The 16693-nt window shown below is 46.2% G+C and overlaps 1 protein-coding gene across 3 annotated transcripts in view; it reads left to right on the top strand.

The window, feature by feature from the left end:
* The window catches only part of DGKQ (diacylglycerol kinase theta), a 138556-nt gene extending 122257 nt beyond the window's left edge, over nt 1–16299 (top strand). For all 3 annotated transcript variants that reach the window (XM_085849026.1, XM_085849027.1, XM_085849025.1), the window contains exons 18-23: nt 1901–2070; nt 2373–2473; nt 2912–3058; nt 12948–13059; nt 13413–13565; nt 14290–16299. In XM_085849026.1, coding sequence (XP_085705152.1) covers nt 1901–2070; nt 2373–2473; nt 2912–3058; nt 12948–13059; nt 13413–13565; nt 14290–14376 — 770 coding nt within the window. In that variant the 3' untranslated portion in view covers nt 14377–16299. The remainder of the gene's footprint in view (nt 1–1900; nt 2071–2372; nt 2474–2911; nt 3059–12947; nt 13060–13412; nt 13566–14289) is intronic.
* The last annotated feature ends 394 nt before the right edge of the window (nt 16300–16693 follow it).

The following is a 16693-nucleotide window of genomic DNA, read 5'->3' as shown; positions in this document are numbered from 1 at the left end:
ATATCAGCCGTGTGTGTGTGTGTGTGTGTGTGTGTGTGTGTGTGTGTGTGTGTGTGTGTGTCTATCTGCCTGTCTATCTATCTGTCTGTCTGTCTTTCTCTCTTTCTGTCTCTGTCTTTCTCTTTCTCTTTCTGTCTCTTTCTCTGTCTTTTTCTCTTTCTCTGTCTCTGTCTCTGCACAGTGTTTGTCTCCAGACGTATCCGGGCGGTGTTTATGTCTGGACTGGAGTTTGCTTTCAGACGTGTCCGAGCGATGTTTGTCTTTGGGTTGTATGACCGGAAGAAAATGCATTTGAGACATTATTTTGTTTCCATTTCAGACCTCTCTCTTTCCCCCTCCCTCCTCTCTCTTCCCCCTTCCCTCCTCTCTCTCCCCTCCTCCCTCCTCTCTCTTCCCCCTTTCCTCCTCTCTCTTCCCACCTCCCTCCTCTCTCTCCCCTCCTCCCTCCTCTCTCTTCCCCCTTTCCTCCTCTCTCTTCCCCCCTCCCTCCTCTCTCTTCCCCCTCCCACCTCTCTTTCCTCTTCCCTCCTCTCTCTTTCACCCTCCTTCCTCCTATCTTCCCCCTCCCTCGTCTCTCTTCCCCCTTCCCTCCTCTCTCTTTCCCCTCCCTCCTCTCTTTCCCCTCCCCCTCTCTTTCCCCCTCCCTCCTCTCTCTTTCCCCTCCCTCCTCTCTTCCCCCTTCCCTCCTCTCTCTTTCCCCCTCCCTCCTCTCTCTTCCCACTCCCTCTTCTCTCTTTCCCCCTCCCTCCTCTCTTCTCCCTTCCCTCCTCTCTCTTTCCCCCTCCCTCCTATCTCTTTCCCCCTCCCTCCTCTCTCTTTCCCCCTCCATCCTCTCTCTTCCCCCTTCCTTCCTCTCTCTTTTCCCCTCCCTCCTCTCTCTTTCCCCCTCCCTCCTCTCTCTTTCCTTCTCCCTCCTCTCTCTTCCCCCCTCCCTCCTCTATCCCCTATCTCTTTCCACCTCCCTCCTCTATCTCTTCTCTCTTTCCCCCTCTATCTCCTCACTCTCCCTCCACCCCTCTCTATCACCCCCTCCTCCCCTCTCCCCTCCCCCTGTCTGTGAGTCCGCAGATATGCATATCACATGTATTCTTGTTCGCATACAATGTGGCCTTTGTGTCAATAATTACATCATTCTTTGAACAATAACGTTTACGTGTTATTATGATCAAGACATCATACTGAAGTCTTGCTTTACATTGTGCAACTCGAGTGTGTTGTTTCCCATTCATCCATTCATGTGAGTGTACTGTTTCCCATCGTCCATCCACATAAGTACTCTGTTTCCCATCATCCTTACACGTGAGTGCGCTTTCCCATACATCCACACGAGTGCGCTGTTTCCCATCCATACATCCATTTGAGTGTGCCGTTTTCCATCCATACATCCATTCGAGTGTGCCGTTTCCCATCCATACATCCATTCGAGTGTGCCGTTTCCCATCCATACATCCTTTTGAGTTTACTGTTTCACAACCATCCATCCATCCATCCATTCGAGTGTGCTGTTTCCCATGCATACAACCTTTCGAGTGTGCTGTTTCCCATCCATCCATCCATCCATCCATCCATCCATCCACAAGAGTGTGCTGTTTCCCATACATATATCCATTTGAGTGTGCTGTTTCCCATACATACATACATCCACATGAGTGTGCTGTTTCCCATGCATACAACCATTCGAGTGTGCTGTTTCCCATACATACATACATCCACATGAGTGTGCTGTTTCCCATGCATACAACCATTTGAGTGTGCTCTTTCCCATCCATCCATCCATCCATCCATCCATCCACATGAGTCTGCTGTTTCCCATACATACATCCATCCACGTGAGTGTGCTGTTTCCCACCTCATCTGGTGCATTTGCTAAAATTTACGGATCCTCTCATGGGATGTGCAGGAAACGACCTGGCACGTGTACTACGCTGGGGTCCTGGATATACAGGCGAGGACCCGTCCTCCGTTCTCACTGCTGTGCAGGACGCTGATGTTGTACATATGGATCGTTGGACTGTTTTGCTTGACTCGTATTCTCCTGAACAGGCCGAGGGGAACTCCGCTTTGCCACAGGTCCGTGGTCTTTCCTTGTACTCGTGTTTTCTAAAAGAAAGAGTAAATGGAGCTTGAGAAGGGATCACAGGAGTGATGGGTTGAAGCGTTTGAGACTAGTTTATAGTTTGAGAAGATTCAGGGAATGAAGTGTCCTAGTTGTGGTTATGTTTTTTTTTTTATTTTTTATTTTTTTTTTCCTAAAAATTTGCATATTCACTTGATGTTTTGCTCTGAAAATGAATATTAATTGACCGTGCTCCAGACATGGCCATTGTTGGACTGGTGTGTTACCGAAAAGGGTTTTTGTCCCTCTCATTCAGATTGTACAGATGAATAATTATCTCGGGATTGGAGTTGATGCGGACTTGACCCTCAGCTTTCACAATGCTCGCGAGGAAGAACCAGAAAAGTTCAAGAGCAGGTACTCAAACTAATCTCCATAGTTTCACCATCATGAGGAAGCTTTGTTCCGGTATATTTGTCGAACGAAGAAAATTGCTCTCACTGCGCAGTCCAAGGACATGCTTTTTATCCCTCCCGAGTCGAGTGCACTAAACGGGTAAATATTCAATTTGCAAAGCACTTTAGGAAGATGGATTGTGGGTCTTTCTTGAATTCCATTAAAGAGCTCACATTCGCAAAATGTCTATCTACACACACACACACACACGCACACGCACACGCACACGCACACGCACACGCACACGCACACGCACACGCACACGCACACGCACACACACACACACACACACACACACACACACACACACACACGATATTGCCATCCATTTGATTTATTGTGGAGGTGTTTCGCACAAACCTGTTAAGTCACCTGGCACACGTGCTGTCGGTGCTGCAGATTCCACAACAAAGGGGTTTACCTGAAAGTTGGCCTTCAAAAGATGTCTTCAAGTCGAAGCTTGCACAGGGACATCAAGATTCAGGTCGATGGGGTGGACATAGACCTGCCAGGAATCGAGGGCATCATACTTCTCAACATTCCAAGGTGTGTTTTACTTTCTGTTATAAGTATTTGGGTTCATGGAAGAGCAGAATGAAAGGGGGAAATGGTTCAACAGACAAAATGGAGGAAAATGGAAAACGGTGATGCAAAAACAAACAGATCCACCACAATAGAAGAAGAGATTTGAAAATTATGAGAGTAGGGCCTCGGTGGGATGTGGATTAAAGAATGCAGGTGAGCGTTCAGCCTTAACCTTGGGAGGACAATCAGGGAAGCGCTTCTGTCAGGACACGTAGGACCTGGTGGGACAGGGAATGGGCAGAGAGTGTCAAAGACTGACTGGTAGATAGTTCAAAAGTCCGGTTTTGGCACCATTGTTATGAATTGGGGAAACACTCATGATCTTGGCAGGATGGATTGTGGGTCTCATGCACAACTTCTGCCTGCTGCATAATGTAGGCACATGGATCGAAGTTAATGATCTGGAAAAGAAAGCTGAGAAACAGGAATAAACAAGGCAGATGAACAGTTTTTGAATGCGGGGACATTCATGCTGTCATGACTGGGTAGTGGTGGAAGAGTTGAGATTGGCTGGGAATTTCTCTTCCTTGGTAGGAGGAAAGTTCAGATGCTGTTGGATGTTTACAAGGAGAAGGTTTCGGAAGAAAGGGATTTAGGAGCCTTGGCCTTTTTGAGAGGACAGCATGAAAGCGGTCATCCTTGGTATGAGCAGCGCTCGTCATGCTTCCGTCCATCAAAAACAAAGGAGCGGATGAGGAGCATATTCCGGCGACGAGCTTGAGCAACTGCCACCACGTTTTTGTGGATGGTGAAAAACTTGAGAGTTTAGATTCTAGGTAGGCCTGAATCTGAATTCTGTCACGTTTGAGAATATAAACACAATTGTTACAAACTTTGCGGAGAGACTGCATGTTCCTATCAGTGGGTTTGGCTTTTCAGGAGGAGAAGTCCAGCTGCTTAATGGTAATTGCCGCACTGCGGGAATCATTACGCCAGTGACGAGATGTTGGGCAGGATAGCTGAAGGCAAGAAGGGAAGACCTGATTGAGAGATTAAATTATTGAGAAACGAGTCCCAGGCACTCTGTGTTAGTGGACTAATAAGTGGAAGAACTGGTGGAGTGCAGGCCAGACCAGTATGCCTGATTAAAATGCCAGACAGGGTGGTGCCTTGGTGCATGCCTGAAGGCTACCTGGGAGACTGACACTTTCAAGAATACATGATCTGAGGAGCTAAGGGAAGCCGAGGAAGAGCAAGAAAGGTTGAAAGGAAAGTTGGGGATGATAAAGTCAAACAATAGAGAGGGTCAGACAGTCTAGGGAAAGATGGGTTAGGAATCCAACAGATTTGATTATCAGGCAGGGACTGTGGGACAACAACAAGAAAGTGTTGCAGCTCATTCTCACAGGTGCTCTTACTTTCCCTCATTTTGGGCTTGCAATCCACTGATTATTTTGCTCATGCCAAGGCCTCGTTTGGTGTTGCCTTGGCTCTAATTGTTTTTCAATACTTCAGTTAATTGGATATATTTCAGATCTTTCTTTTTGTGTGATTTTTGTCTCGGGGGCAAGATACTTTAAGGGTGGGCACAGACTATCTCAACTGGATTTGATGCTCTACCTGCCCACACCTCACCAACAACTGTACTCCTGGTGAACTTTCAGTGGATCAGGAGCTGCATATGGAAGCACATTCCTCAAATGAGGATGTGAAGCTGGTTGTCCTGCCAGCGTTTAGGTTGTGGACATTTCACAAAGAGTAGGCCATTGTGTGCTGATGCACTGGCCAATCGTTCTGACTTTATCTCGTGGTTTTGTTGATTATTATTGATGGAATGCCCTGTGAATATTTAAATACCACAAAATATTGCCCGTCGCTTCACTGACGGGAGTACTGGGGGGGGGGGATGAAGGGAACAGAAGGAGAGGGGTGGAGGAGAGAGAGACGGGAGAGTGAGGAGGTAGAGGGGGGAAGAGAGAGGATGGGTGGGGGAGCAAGAATGGAGGGGAAGTGTGGAGTGGTGGTGCGAAGAGGGAGAGAGAATGAGGAGGAGTGGGTGAGGGAGGGGAGTGAGGAGGAGTGTGAGAGTTAGGAGGAGTGGGAGAGTTAGGAGGCATGGAGGAGCGAGGCAGGAGGGAGAGTGAGGAGGATGGGTGGTAAATGAGGAGGGGTGGAGAGTGAGGTGGGAGGGGGAGCGAGGTGGGGTGGGGAGTGAGGAAGGAGGGGGATTGAGGGAGGAGGGGAGTGAGGAGGAGTGGGGGAGCGAAGAAGGAGGAGGAGTGAGGGGGAGGGAGAGTGATGGGGGAGGGGGATTGAGGAGGGAGAGGAGTGAGGGGTGGGGGAAGGGAAGGCAGCGATAGGGACAGGAATACAGTCCTATAAATGGTGGAGTCTTGTAATACCCTCCCCCACCTGGAGGTGGCAGCACATGATGCACATTCACATCGAGAATTTGCATCCCCCCCAAAGACCGCTGGAAAAGGTAAAAACACCCCTATACATTGGGGTCATGCTGATCCTATGTAGCAGGTTTGGATGGAATCAGCCCACAACTGTAGGAGTAGTAGCATGACAAACAAAAAAACCACACAAACTCCAGTCCATGAACTATATTCAGGATAAGGGAAGAAAGGGGAAAGTAATTATGAATTTTACGTTCCATATTTATTTACTTTTAACATTCTTCTTAACAAATGAGAGCATGAACAATGCAGGCATGCAAAGCTGAATGGCCTTCTCATGTGCCAAAGTTCTCTCTGTATCTTTGTGTAATGTTATTAAGAACAGGAAGAGATGGGGAGGAAACGACAGAGATTTGGGGGTGAGGGTGCATGGAGTTGGAAGAGGGAGATTGAGACGTTGCGAAAGGGGGGGGGCAAATGGACTTGGGGTTGAAAAGGGGGGTGAATACTTGGGGTTTGAGGCAGTTGAGGACTTTAACAAAGGGGGAGGGATGACAGAGTTGGCTTGGGGGATGGAGGGTAACGGGGGGGGGGGGCACAGAGTTGCGATCGATGGCATTGTAGCTTTTGAGGGCTGGGGGAGGGGGAGAGTTGAGGACATTGGGTTGGGAGGAGATTGAGGATTTGAAGAAAGGGGGAGGGGAGCACAGAATTTGGGTGTGGTGGGAGGGGGGTTAAGGACATGGGATTCTGTGTGGGTGGGGAGGGTTAGGGACGTAAAGTCACATTTTACATTATGCAGAATTTCCATTGGTCCATGGTAGTCCCATTGTGTCTTTTGGGTTCTTTAGGTATTTTGGGTCATCGTGGTCTTTTAGGTCTTCAGGATATTTTGGATGTTCAAGGTCTATTGCGTCCTCTGGGTCTTTTGGGGTATTTTTTTAGGGATCTTTGGGGTCTTCAGGGTCTTCTGGGTATTTTAGTTATTTTGGGTCTTTGGGGTCTTTTGGGTTTTGGGGGTATTTTAGGTCTTTGGGATCTTCTTGGTCTTTGGGGGTCCTCTGGGTATTTTAGGTCTTCAGGGTCTTCTCGGTCTTTTAGTTTTTCTGGGTGTTTGGGGTCTTCTCAGTCTTTTGAGTCTTCTGGGTCTTTGGGGCATTTTTGAGTCTTCAGGATCTTTTCAGATCAAGCCAGATTAGATCTGAAGCTTATTACTACATAAACTATATAATCCTGAATTAACCTGTTCCATGGTCGGGTTGTCGGCGACTAAACCGTCTCCCCCACCAAGTTTCCTGGTGAGGAGGGTGTATGATATGGACACCCAGCAGGATTAAATACAAAACCTGTCAAAGGGTGGAGGAGCTCATTGTGAGTCAATGGCCATCCGTATCTAGTGCCCAACTGTGTCTGCAGACGTCCTCCTGCAGTTGGGTTACTTTTTTTTTTTAGGAGGTTGGGGGCAGGATTTGCACTCCGGCCACTGTAAAACCCTTCACTCCGCAAAACACAATAAAAACTCAAAGAAAACCGAAAACCCACTCCGTATGATTACCTCCTGTGCAGCTGCCCTTCGCAGGGCAGCTCACCAGATGAAGGGATTGGGGCAAAGCTTTTGGCACCCCAACTCTTTGATGATAGGAGGAAAAACACGGGGTAACCTTCCCGGGTTGGATTCCGGTAGTGTTTGTTATGGTGGTGCTCAGGTGTCATCCACCAGACGGCGGTCTCCTTCAGTTAACTTGAGGTAGTCCCTTTGGGTGGGTGGCTGGAATGTCCTGTTCTTGAGAGGAGGATCACCTGTCTCTGTTATCATCTGAGCTCAAGCGTTTGAACATCGGTATTACAGCACTCTCTAAAGTTCGAAGACCAGATAGTGGCGAGATCATGGCGGTTGATTACATCTACTATTTTTCTGGTCTCTCTTATGTTTACCATGTCCAAAGAGTTGCTATTGCTGTGTCCAAATAAGCTGACTCCAATGATAATTGAGGCACCACCAGTCAAGGAGCGTATAATGAGACGAAGGATTCGTCACTCCTTTGGTGTCGTTTCCCTGGTCTTTGTATATGCTTTGACTGAGGCAAGTGATCTTACCATTAAGGACACATTCTATGCCATGCTCAAGTCTGTGGTTGATCAGTGCTCCAGGCGAGATACTCTTCTCATCTTGGAGGATTTCAATGCATCGACTGGAACTGATAGGGATGGTTATGAGATGTGTGTTGGTCCCCATGGGTCTGTAACTGTGAACGTGAATAGCACTGAGGTCCTTGACTTTGCAAGAAGTCATGAACTTAGGGTGGCTGGTTCATGGTTTCAGCACCCACAGGCTCATCGCTGGACTTGGTATACCAACGCTAGTCGTGACGCAAAGATGATTGACCATGTGCTCGTTGATGGTCGCTCGAGGATGACCCAGAACTACAGGGTCTACCGGAGTGCTCAGTTCTTCATTACCAACCACAAGCTTGTTGTAGCAACTCTTAAGTCGCAGCTTAAATCTGGCAGAATGGCATCATCCCAGTCTCGGTTGGATGTTGGTAAGCTCAAGGAAGAGAGGGTAGCTGAGAAGTTCGCGAACAGGCTGAGTGGGGATGTGGGGATCCTGAAGAGTTGTGCAGTGCCTTCAAGATCACCATCCTTGATGTCTCTCAATTGTCTCTTGTTTTGGCTCTCAAATTGTCTCTCAATAATTTTGCCTCTCAAGGGACACTGAATACCATTGACCAGAGTCACATGGCCAGGTTAAATGCCAGAGCTGAGCTGTTCAGGGAGTTGGTGCGTCAAACTACTTGCACTAAGGGTGCACAAGGCGGCTTATGTGCGAGGAATCTGTGAGGGGGTCGAGCAGCACCTGCAGTCAAGTGATTCTCGTCCTGCTTACAGGGGAATTCACGCATTGTATTCCTCCAAGTCCGTCCTTCGGTGTATTGCAGTTCGAGTGGAGGTGGTAGGCTCTTGACAGAGGAGTCCGAAGTGAGGACCTACTGGACCGGTTACTTTGAGCGGCTGTACCAGGCTGATTCACCAGCTGTTGAGTTGGTTGTCAGGCGTGTTACTATCCCTATTGCTTACCCTCCAATCAACTGTGGTCCACCTTTGTTTGTGGAAACACAGGCTGCGGTGAACCGGTTGAAATGGGGGTAAAACTCTTGGGATCTGTGGCGTCAATGTTGAACATGTCAAGGCTGGTGGAAATGCTGTACTCATGTTGTTGCATGCAGTTCTGTGCTCAGCCTGGAACACAGGCATCATCCAAACTAACTGGAAGAGGGGCCTTGTTGTCCTCTCTGGAAAGGGAAGGGTGTTTGCCAGGACTGAAACAAGTACTGAGGGGTGACGCTGTTCTCAGTGCCGGGCAAGGTCTTTGCTCAGATAATTCTTGATAGGATTCGCCACCATCTGCTTGAGCACCAGCGTCCAGAGTAGTCAGGCTTTACACCAAAGAGGTCAATGATTGACCATATCCTTGCTCTTCGGGACTTCACGGAATGCAGACGAGAGTTTCAGCAGGGGCTGTTTGCAGCCTGTGTTGATCTCTGTAAAGTGTTCGATTCATTGAATCAGGATACCCTCTGGAGGATTCTTGGTTTTTGTGAGGTGCCACTAAAACTGATCAACCTGATGTCTGGGCTATACTCTGGTACTGAGAGTGCTGTGAGATGTGGTGATACCATCTCTGACTTATTTCCAGTTGTTACTGGAGTTCGTCAGTGGTGTGTACTGGCCCCCACACTTTTCAGAGCTTGCATGGATTGGATTCTCGGGAGGATGTCAGAGAGATGAAGCTGCAGTGCATTGTTTGTGAATGTCAACATCTCTGACATTGATTTCGCAGATGATGAAGTCATCTTTGCGGAGACTCTAGATATCCTTTTGGGGGCCCAAGAGGTGCTGAATGAGGAGATGGAGCCGCTGGGATTACGGGTTTCCTGAGTCAAAACTAAGATCCAGGCTTTCAATGACATCTTGGATCCTGATATCCTGTTTGAACCTGTTTGTGGTGAGGATGTTGAGGTCATGGTGAGATTCACTTACCTTGGCAGATTCACTTACTTAGACCATGTCTTTCAATCCTGACAGATCTCGCACTCTCACTTTGTCTTTCCGAAAGGACCGTATGGACCACCCCCCACACCCCCTCTACTTTCTCTGCAATCCTCTTGAAGAAGTCCTTTCATTCAAGCTTTTGGATCTCACTATCTGCCGTGATCTCTCCTTGGAAAGCCACATTTCCAAGCTGGCCTCCAAAGCCAGTTGCTGACTGGGCATCCTCCATTGTACGAAATCCTTCCTTGGCACACCTGAGCTCCTGACCATGCAAAGCTTTTATTCGCAGCCTGAAGTTGTACTGCTCTTCCCTCTGGGCTGGTGCTCCCGCATCACACTTAGCTAGACTTCACGCTGTGGAAACCAAGGCTTTTAGGATCATTGTTATCTCACGCAGTGAAGCTGAGTCTTTGGTTCTCTCAATCTCCCACTGGAGGCAGGGCGGTGTTCTTTCTGTCTTCTACAGTCTCCTCTCCAGCCTTGCCCCCCACCCCCCACTCACTCCCCGCTCTGTCTGTGATCTCTCCCCCCCCCCTCCACCCCGATATTTCGTTAGGGTGCTCTCGGTCCGCCGAAAATCCCCTTCTGCTGAAACTGCCAAAATCAAGAATCGCTGCTCACTTTCACTCTTTCATTCCTCGTTTTTTCCTGCCTCTGGAACAAACTCCCACACTCTCTTCAATCCCACACCTACCTCCAGGTCTTCAAAATAGCTGTTGAACACCATCTCATGTCTTCCCCCCATTCAAAATCTTAATCTTTTATACCAACGGTAATCCACCCCAAACCCACCTCCTTCAAATTCCCTGCTTTCCTTCCTGAAAGTACCTCCAGTACCATCGTGTTTACCCCGTGTACCCCACCCTGTCCCTCTCCCTTCCACAGATATCCTATTGTCTTTGCTCCTCACTATTTTGTGCTTCCCTCTCCCACCCTCTTTTCTCCTGCCTTGTTATATGTTTCTGTGTATTCGCTCTTACACGAGCCTCGACTTGGTGTCCAAAAATAATAAAGACACCTTCAGACCCCTTTCACCTTTAAGACCCTTTTGACATTTTAGACACCTTTCGATCCCTTCACCGTTTGGATCGTTTATACCCTTTAGATCTTTATCGTCCTTCAAGTCCCCTTAGACCCCTTAGCTTAAGGGGCTGTCACACCTTGACGTTTTAGCCAGCGTATGGCAAGGTCTCAAAATGTATGTAAAACGCTGGCGTACACTGAACTATTGATTTTTTTTTTAAGTTTTGGGCGTATAATAACGTGTTGGACGTATGCATAACGTATTAGTAACGTACACAGAACGTTTCAATCACATATAGATAACTTATACCAACGAATGCTGAGCATGTTGTCGGCGTTCACAACCTATGCCCAACGATAGTCTAACTTATGCAGAGCGCGGCAGCGTATCCCGACTATCACGTGGCGTAGGCTATTCATAGGCTGCGGCTCGACGATTCAAATCATAACCGCACTAGACATCGAAGTGTGAAGCCGCTGTCACAACTTGACGTTTTAGCCAGCGTATGCCGACGAATGAAAGATTTGCCGAACCAAGCTGGCACACGTCGAATACGTTATGGGTAAGTTTTGTATACGTTAAGAGCACACTGGCATACGTCGTAGTACGTTGGCATACGTCGTAGTATGCTGGCATACGTCGTCATATGTCGAAAAATTTTCAGCATGTTGAAAATTTCTCGACCTACTCGGCATATGACACACGTTCCGCATACGATGGCCATAAGTTGTAGGCACGTTACGCGATCGTTGATACACGTCGACAGACGTTACTTGTACGTTACTCATAAGTCGAAACACGTCGAGGTAATGTTTAGCGTCAGTGTTCCAGACTCTCTGGTTTTTCTTTTCTTCGGTATGACGGTAATGTTGACACTTCGATTTCTAGTGCGGTTATGATTTAAATTGTTGAGCGGCAGCCTATTAATTATATTATATTATATCCGCACTACAAATCGAAGTGTCAACATCACCGTCATACCGAAGAAAAAAGAAAAAACAGAAAAAAAAAACAGGGAGTCTGGAACACTGACGCTAACCATTACATCAACGTGTTTCGACTTATGAGTAACGTACAAGTAACGTGTGTCGACGTGTGTCAATGATCGCGTAACGTGCCTCCAACACGTTACTCATAGGTTAGAAATAAGTTTCGGGTACGCTAAACATTACCTCGACGTGTTTCGACTTATGAGTAACTTACAAGTAACGTGTGTGGACGCGTGTCAACGATCGCGTAACGTGCCTACAACTTATGGCCAGCGTTATGCGGAGCGTGCGAGTCATACGCTGGCATACGTCGAAAAATTTCAAGCATGGAAAATTTGTCTAACAGCTCGGCATACCACGACGAATGCCAGCGTACTACAACATATGCCAGCGTACTACGACGTATGCCAGCGTGCTCTTAACTTATACAAACTTACCCATAACTTATTCGACATGTGCCAGCGTTTTAGCCAAATTTTTCATACGTCAGGCATACGCTCGCTAAATCGTCAAGGTGTGACAGGGCCTTTAGATCTCAACACCATTCAAACTCCTTACATCCTTCAGACAGATTAGACAGCTTGGACTGTTGACCATTTAGACCTTTCGACCGCTTGGACCATTTTATATTCCAAACAAATATAATATCACAAATATTACAAAAACATTGTACAAAAAAACAATTTGTATTATGATTGGTGTAAATCATTACAACACAGCAAATCGGTGACGTAATTTTCTGTTACGACGTGTGGAGAGGCGAGCGTAACGAGCCGATCCACGGTAGTTATGTCGACAGAACTACACACACACACACACACACACACACACACACACACACACACACACACACACACACACACACACACACACACACACACACACACACACACACACACACACACACACACACACACACACACACACACATATTTAAATGTATTTATTATTGTAAGAATAATGAGAAAAACCTCTCGAGCCATGAACAATCGTCGTTTTTATATGAAAGAAAACCGATTTGTTGACTGTTATTTTACATGAACATCAAGATTGGCTGTGTCTGCTTTCGCAACAAATGCTCAATGGCAAAAACAAAAGCAGTTTTAAAAACGTTTATATTAGTAAAGTTCTGGCAAATGATGTGTTTACTCTATACAATTGGGGTTTTGTGCACCTACGTTGTTTTTATTTCGAGATTGAGACTCGTTTGAGCACTTTCTTTAAAAAAAAATAAAAATCTCTCCAAACAAAGTATTACAACCCACAGACTGTTTTATGATCCTTTGTGTTGAACAAAATCCATTCTCCATTGTGTTCTCTCGCCATGAGCTCCAGAGAGGGTATGTGCACCTGTCGTAGATTTGGCACTGAATGAGATGCTTGTTAAGCGTTCCCATGACATGTGACCATGGGGTCATGCTCCGCATTCTGTTTTTTTGCAGCTGGGGTTCTGGTGCAGATCTCTGGGGCTCAGAAAGCGACAGCAGTTATGAGAAGCCCCAAATGGATGACGGGAAGCTTGAGGTTGTGGGAGTGACGGGTGTTATACACATGGTGAGGGATGTTTGGGTGGTTCGTGTGTGTGTGTGTGTGTGTGTGTGTGTGTGTGTGTGTGTGTGTGTGTGTGTGTTTTTGTGTGTGTGTGTTTTTCATAACTTTAACGTTCGTATTTCATCAGTCATTGAGTTTGATGGAAAAATACATGGAACTCTCTGAGGTGCAAGGAAGTTGTCACAATCGATGACAGAACAACTTTATTCTCAACAACAGATAATCATTTTTTTCAAACACTGAATGCCTATAAAATGATATCGACGAGATTATTAAGTAGATCTACTGGACCTTTACATAAAACTTTGTGGAGGTCAGAGTTGCAAATGCCACTCGAATGCGCTGATGTCCTTCAGGGCCAAGTTCAGAGCCGGCTTCGTTCAGGAATTCGCATCGCTCAAGGCACCTTCATCCGTCTTATCTTGCACAGAGAGGTTGCTATCCAGGTGGATGGTGAGCCGTGGACGCAACCGCCTGGCACGATCATCGTGTCCTTGACTGGAACTAAGGCGAGTACACACCGTACCCGTGTTCTTTAAAATGGAGGGAAAGCACTCGTTTTCCTTCCCGCATGGTAGATCGCAGTGTTTTTGTGAGGAGATATTTTGTCCTCTCGCTTTTCTGACATCGTTATTCCGCCAGACTCGGAGTCATGTAGAACTCTTGGTGGTCATTACAGACAGCTCCCATTGTAAGAATGGCTTTGTTAGTCTGGTACGCTGTTCTGCACAGTTCGCTGCTCGCGTGGTGCTTTTAATCAAAATGATGCTGTTTTGTGGGGGCTCTCAAATGGGCCAGACTTCCACCCACCTGCTCATTAAAGCTAGTTTTCTAACTTCGTAGCACTTCCTGCAGCAGTTTTTTTTTACTACCTTCCCCTGGCTGCATCCTCTAGTTATTAGGCAAAGTCTTTAAGTATTTACCTGGGAATAACAAAAAATGTGAGCATGTCTTTTTCCAACACGTATTGTACAATGAAATGGAGAATATACCATGGTGAGTGCATAACGCATGAAGAACCTTTCACCGAGACATTTATTTAATGTGTCTCTTGAAATGTGAATTGAATCATCCTGGAGCACACAATGAGTGTTGCCTGTGTGGGCAGTGATTTCGGTGTTTGCTCAGTCGATGTGCAAAAAGAGGACGTTCACCTAGAGCAGGTTCAGGGGGTGTACGTTCAGTGTGCATGCAAGGGTGCTAACCCTTATAGGTTTGTTTTTATTTAAACAGGTGCGCATGCTGAAGAAATGCAAACAGCGACACAAGAAGGGAAGCTTGAAGGATGCTCGGTCAGATGCTGGCTCTGGAGAGGATTGAAGTTCATGTGCATGCATCAATCTGCACGTAACCATATCGACCATAAGTGGAACTGTACTTTGACCAACAAACACAGCATCACATTCCATGTGAAACTTGCCAACCTTCCTGTTGCGAGAGACCTCTCTCGCCCACCAGTTTGTCAGGTCATCGATACCGTTTATTCACGTGACTTGTACCTGTGCATGCCCCTGCTGCACCTGGCAGCTTGCTCAATTATTCCTGTGCATCATGCACACATTTTTCTTTCCATGAATGTACTTACAAAAAACCCTTCAAGTGTCCTGCATGTGTTTCACCATTCACTGTGTCGACCAGTCCTTAGACAATAGGAACGGCGTATAACCGCTTCGATGACATTTCTGCCAATGATTCCAGTATTGAATATCATTCTGAGAATGAGATCCGCAGTGCCTCTTGGGCTCTCAAACACGATGGTGAAAGTGTATTTTGTGGTTGAAAGATTTGGCCAAAAGGAGTAAATGTTCTTCAGATTGTCCTGTGTTTGTGGAGTTCCCACCTGATCGATATCTCGACAAGCGGTTTGATTTCTTCCCAATGAGCCATCGCTCCTGATGTCTTTGCCATTAGAGCAGTCTTGCTACTCAAATTATATATTTCAACCACAAAAGCCACATTGCTACATGTGCCACAAAATTTTGAACACTTCGTCTGCCAAAAGCTGTGTGGTTTTAGTGCTTTCACTGCTATTTTAATTTGATTCTCGAAGGTTTCTTTGTTCAAAATGAATGCACGATTCCTTGCTTCTGTCAACATTGCTTGATCATCCTTACGATATGAAACCTCGCGTACAAATCTAGTCCCTTCTCGCAACTTCTCGCAACTTCTCGCAACTCCTTGCAACTTCTTGCAACATCTCACGTCCTTATACCTTGATGTCTAATGAATTAAAGCTGACGCTATTAGGAACACCGTGCCAGCTAAGCTCGTGCTTATCCTCAAAAATTATGTATCAGATAATGATATCAATATGGTTGTAATGTGTTGCCCGTTAACTTATTCAAATCTCCTTAACAATCTACTAGTTAACCACATTCACGTTAAAACCTGCTGGCTAACTGCATGCACCTCAACATCAAACGTGTTGTCTAACCACATCCACATGTTCAAAACTTGTTGGATCACTGCATGCACATCCTCAGAATGATGTATTCCACCTGGCCAGCTAACGATGTGTCATTTCTGTCACCACTGTAAACACTTTGACTGTGCGAAGCGTACCTTTTGGATTTGATTATTTAATTGCTTCATGTATCGAAAAGGTTTTGTACAAAGTGTACTTCAAAGACACCACTCAGGTGATAGCATTACTTTTACAAAGCCAACTTACATGCACCTGAACCTACAACTTTCTCATTACCTAAAGCAATGCGGACGGTTTTGTTTTGAACTACTTGAATGGCGACTCGGGTTGGCGACGTGCGAGCTCAACGTCTGACACGGTTAACGGCTCCTCTTCGTGCTGGTGTGGTGTATTGCAAATAGCTGCTCGAGAGGCTTCTTGTTTGCTGGACGTGACAGGCATTTTAAGAGCCTCGTTTGTACAGCCATTGTGCGTTCTCGTTTATTGTCTGGGCTATGTGGGTTGTGATGTTTTCGTCTGCTGTACTTGTCTTGGTGTTCTGCTGCTGTCTTCATGCGCTTCCGGACTGCTCGCATGGTGGTTGTATTTTTGTTTATTTGCATTCATATAAAATCATACCCTTCTCTGGTTCTACGTTTGTGTGTATATATGGTTAGAGTAGAATGAATCCTGCGATCTGATGATTATGAGCCTAGTGAGGTACGCAGGTTCAATTAGATATCTTGGATTAGGATGTGATTGTGTGAAACCACCTTTGTCATCTTGTTCATCTGTCATTCCATCCAATCATCCAATAAATGTATAAACAGCTGAAACAATTGTTTGTGAGTTTTCTTTTCCTCATTTGTGATGAAATCGGTGGGGAATATATCTGCTCGATATACTTACCTGTATTGATGAACGTGTGAATAGAATTGCTTTTCAAATGAGGTCTTTTGACAAAAACATTACCTTTATATTTTCACTTGGTGTTCATATTGTTCTAATTTATTAAATATTTCCGTGAGCTCGTAACAAACAAATTGCATTGTCTGAGTTTCACAGTTGATGCAGCATAATCATGAGCTTTTGCTTTCTCTTTCTCTCTCTTCCCGACACTGCCTGTGTTGTAAGATTTACCATATGCACACACACACACACACACACACACACACACACACACACACACACACACACACACACACACACACACACACACACACACACACATAT

The sequence above is a fragment of the Eptatretus burgeri genome, chromosome 12, assembly GCF_056783735.1.
Source record: "Eptatretus burgeri isolate ZD-2024b chromosome 12, Ebu_testis_v1, whole genome shotgun sequence".
NCBI classification, from domain to species: Eukaryota; Metazoa; Chordata; class Myxini; order Myxiniformes; family Myxinidae; genus Eptatretus; species Eptatretus burgeri.
Note: the sequence above shows the minus strand (reverse complement) of the source record. Positions and strands in the feature narration are given on the sequence as shown.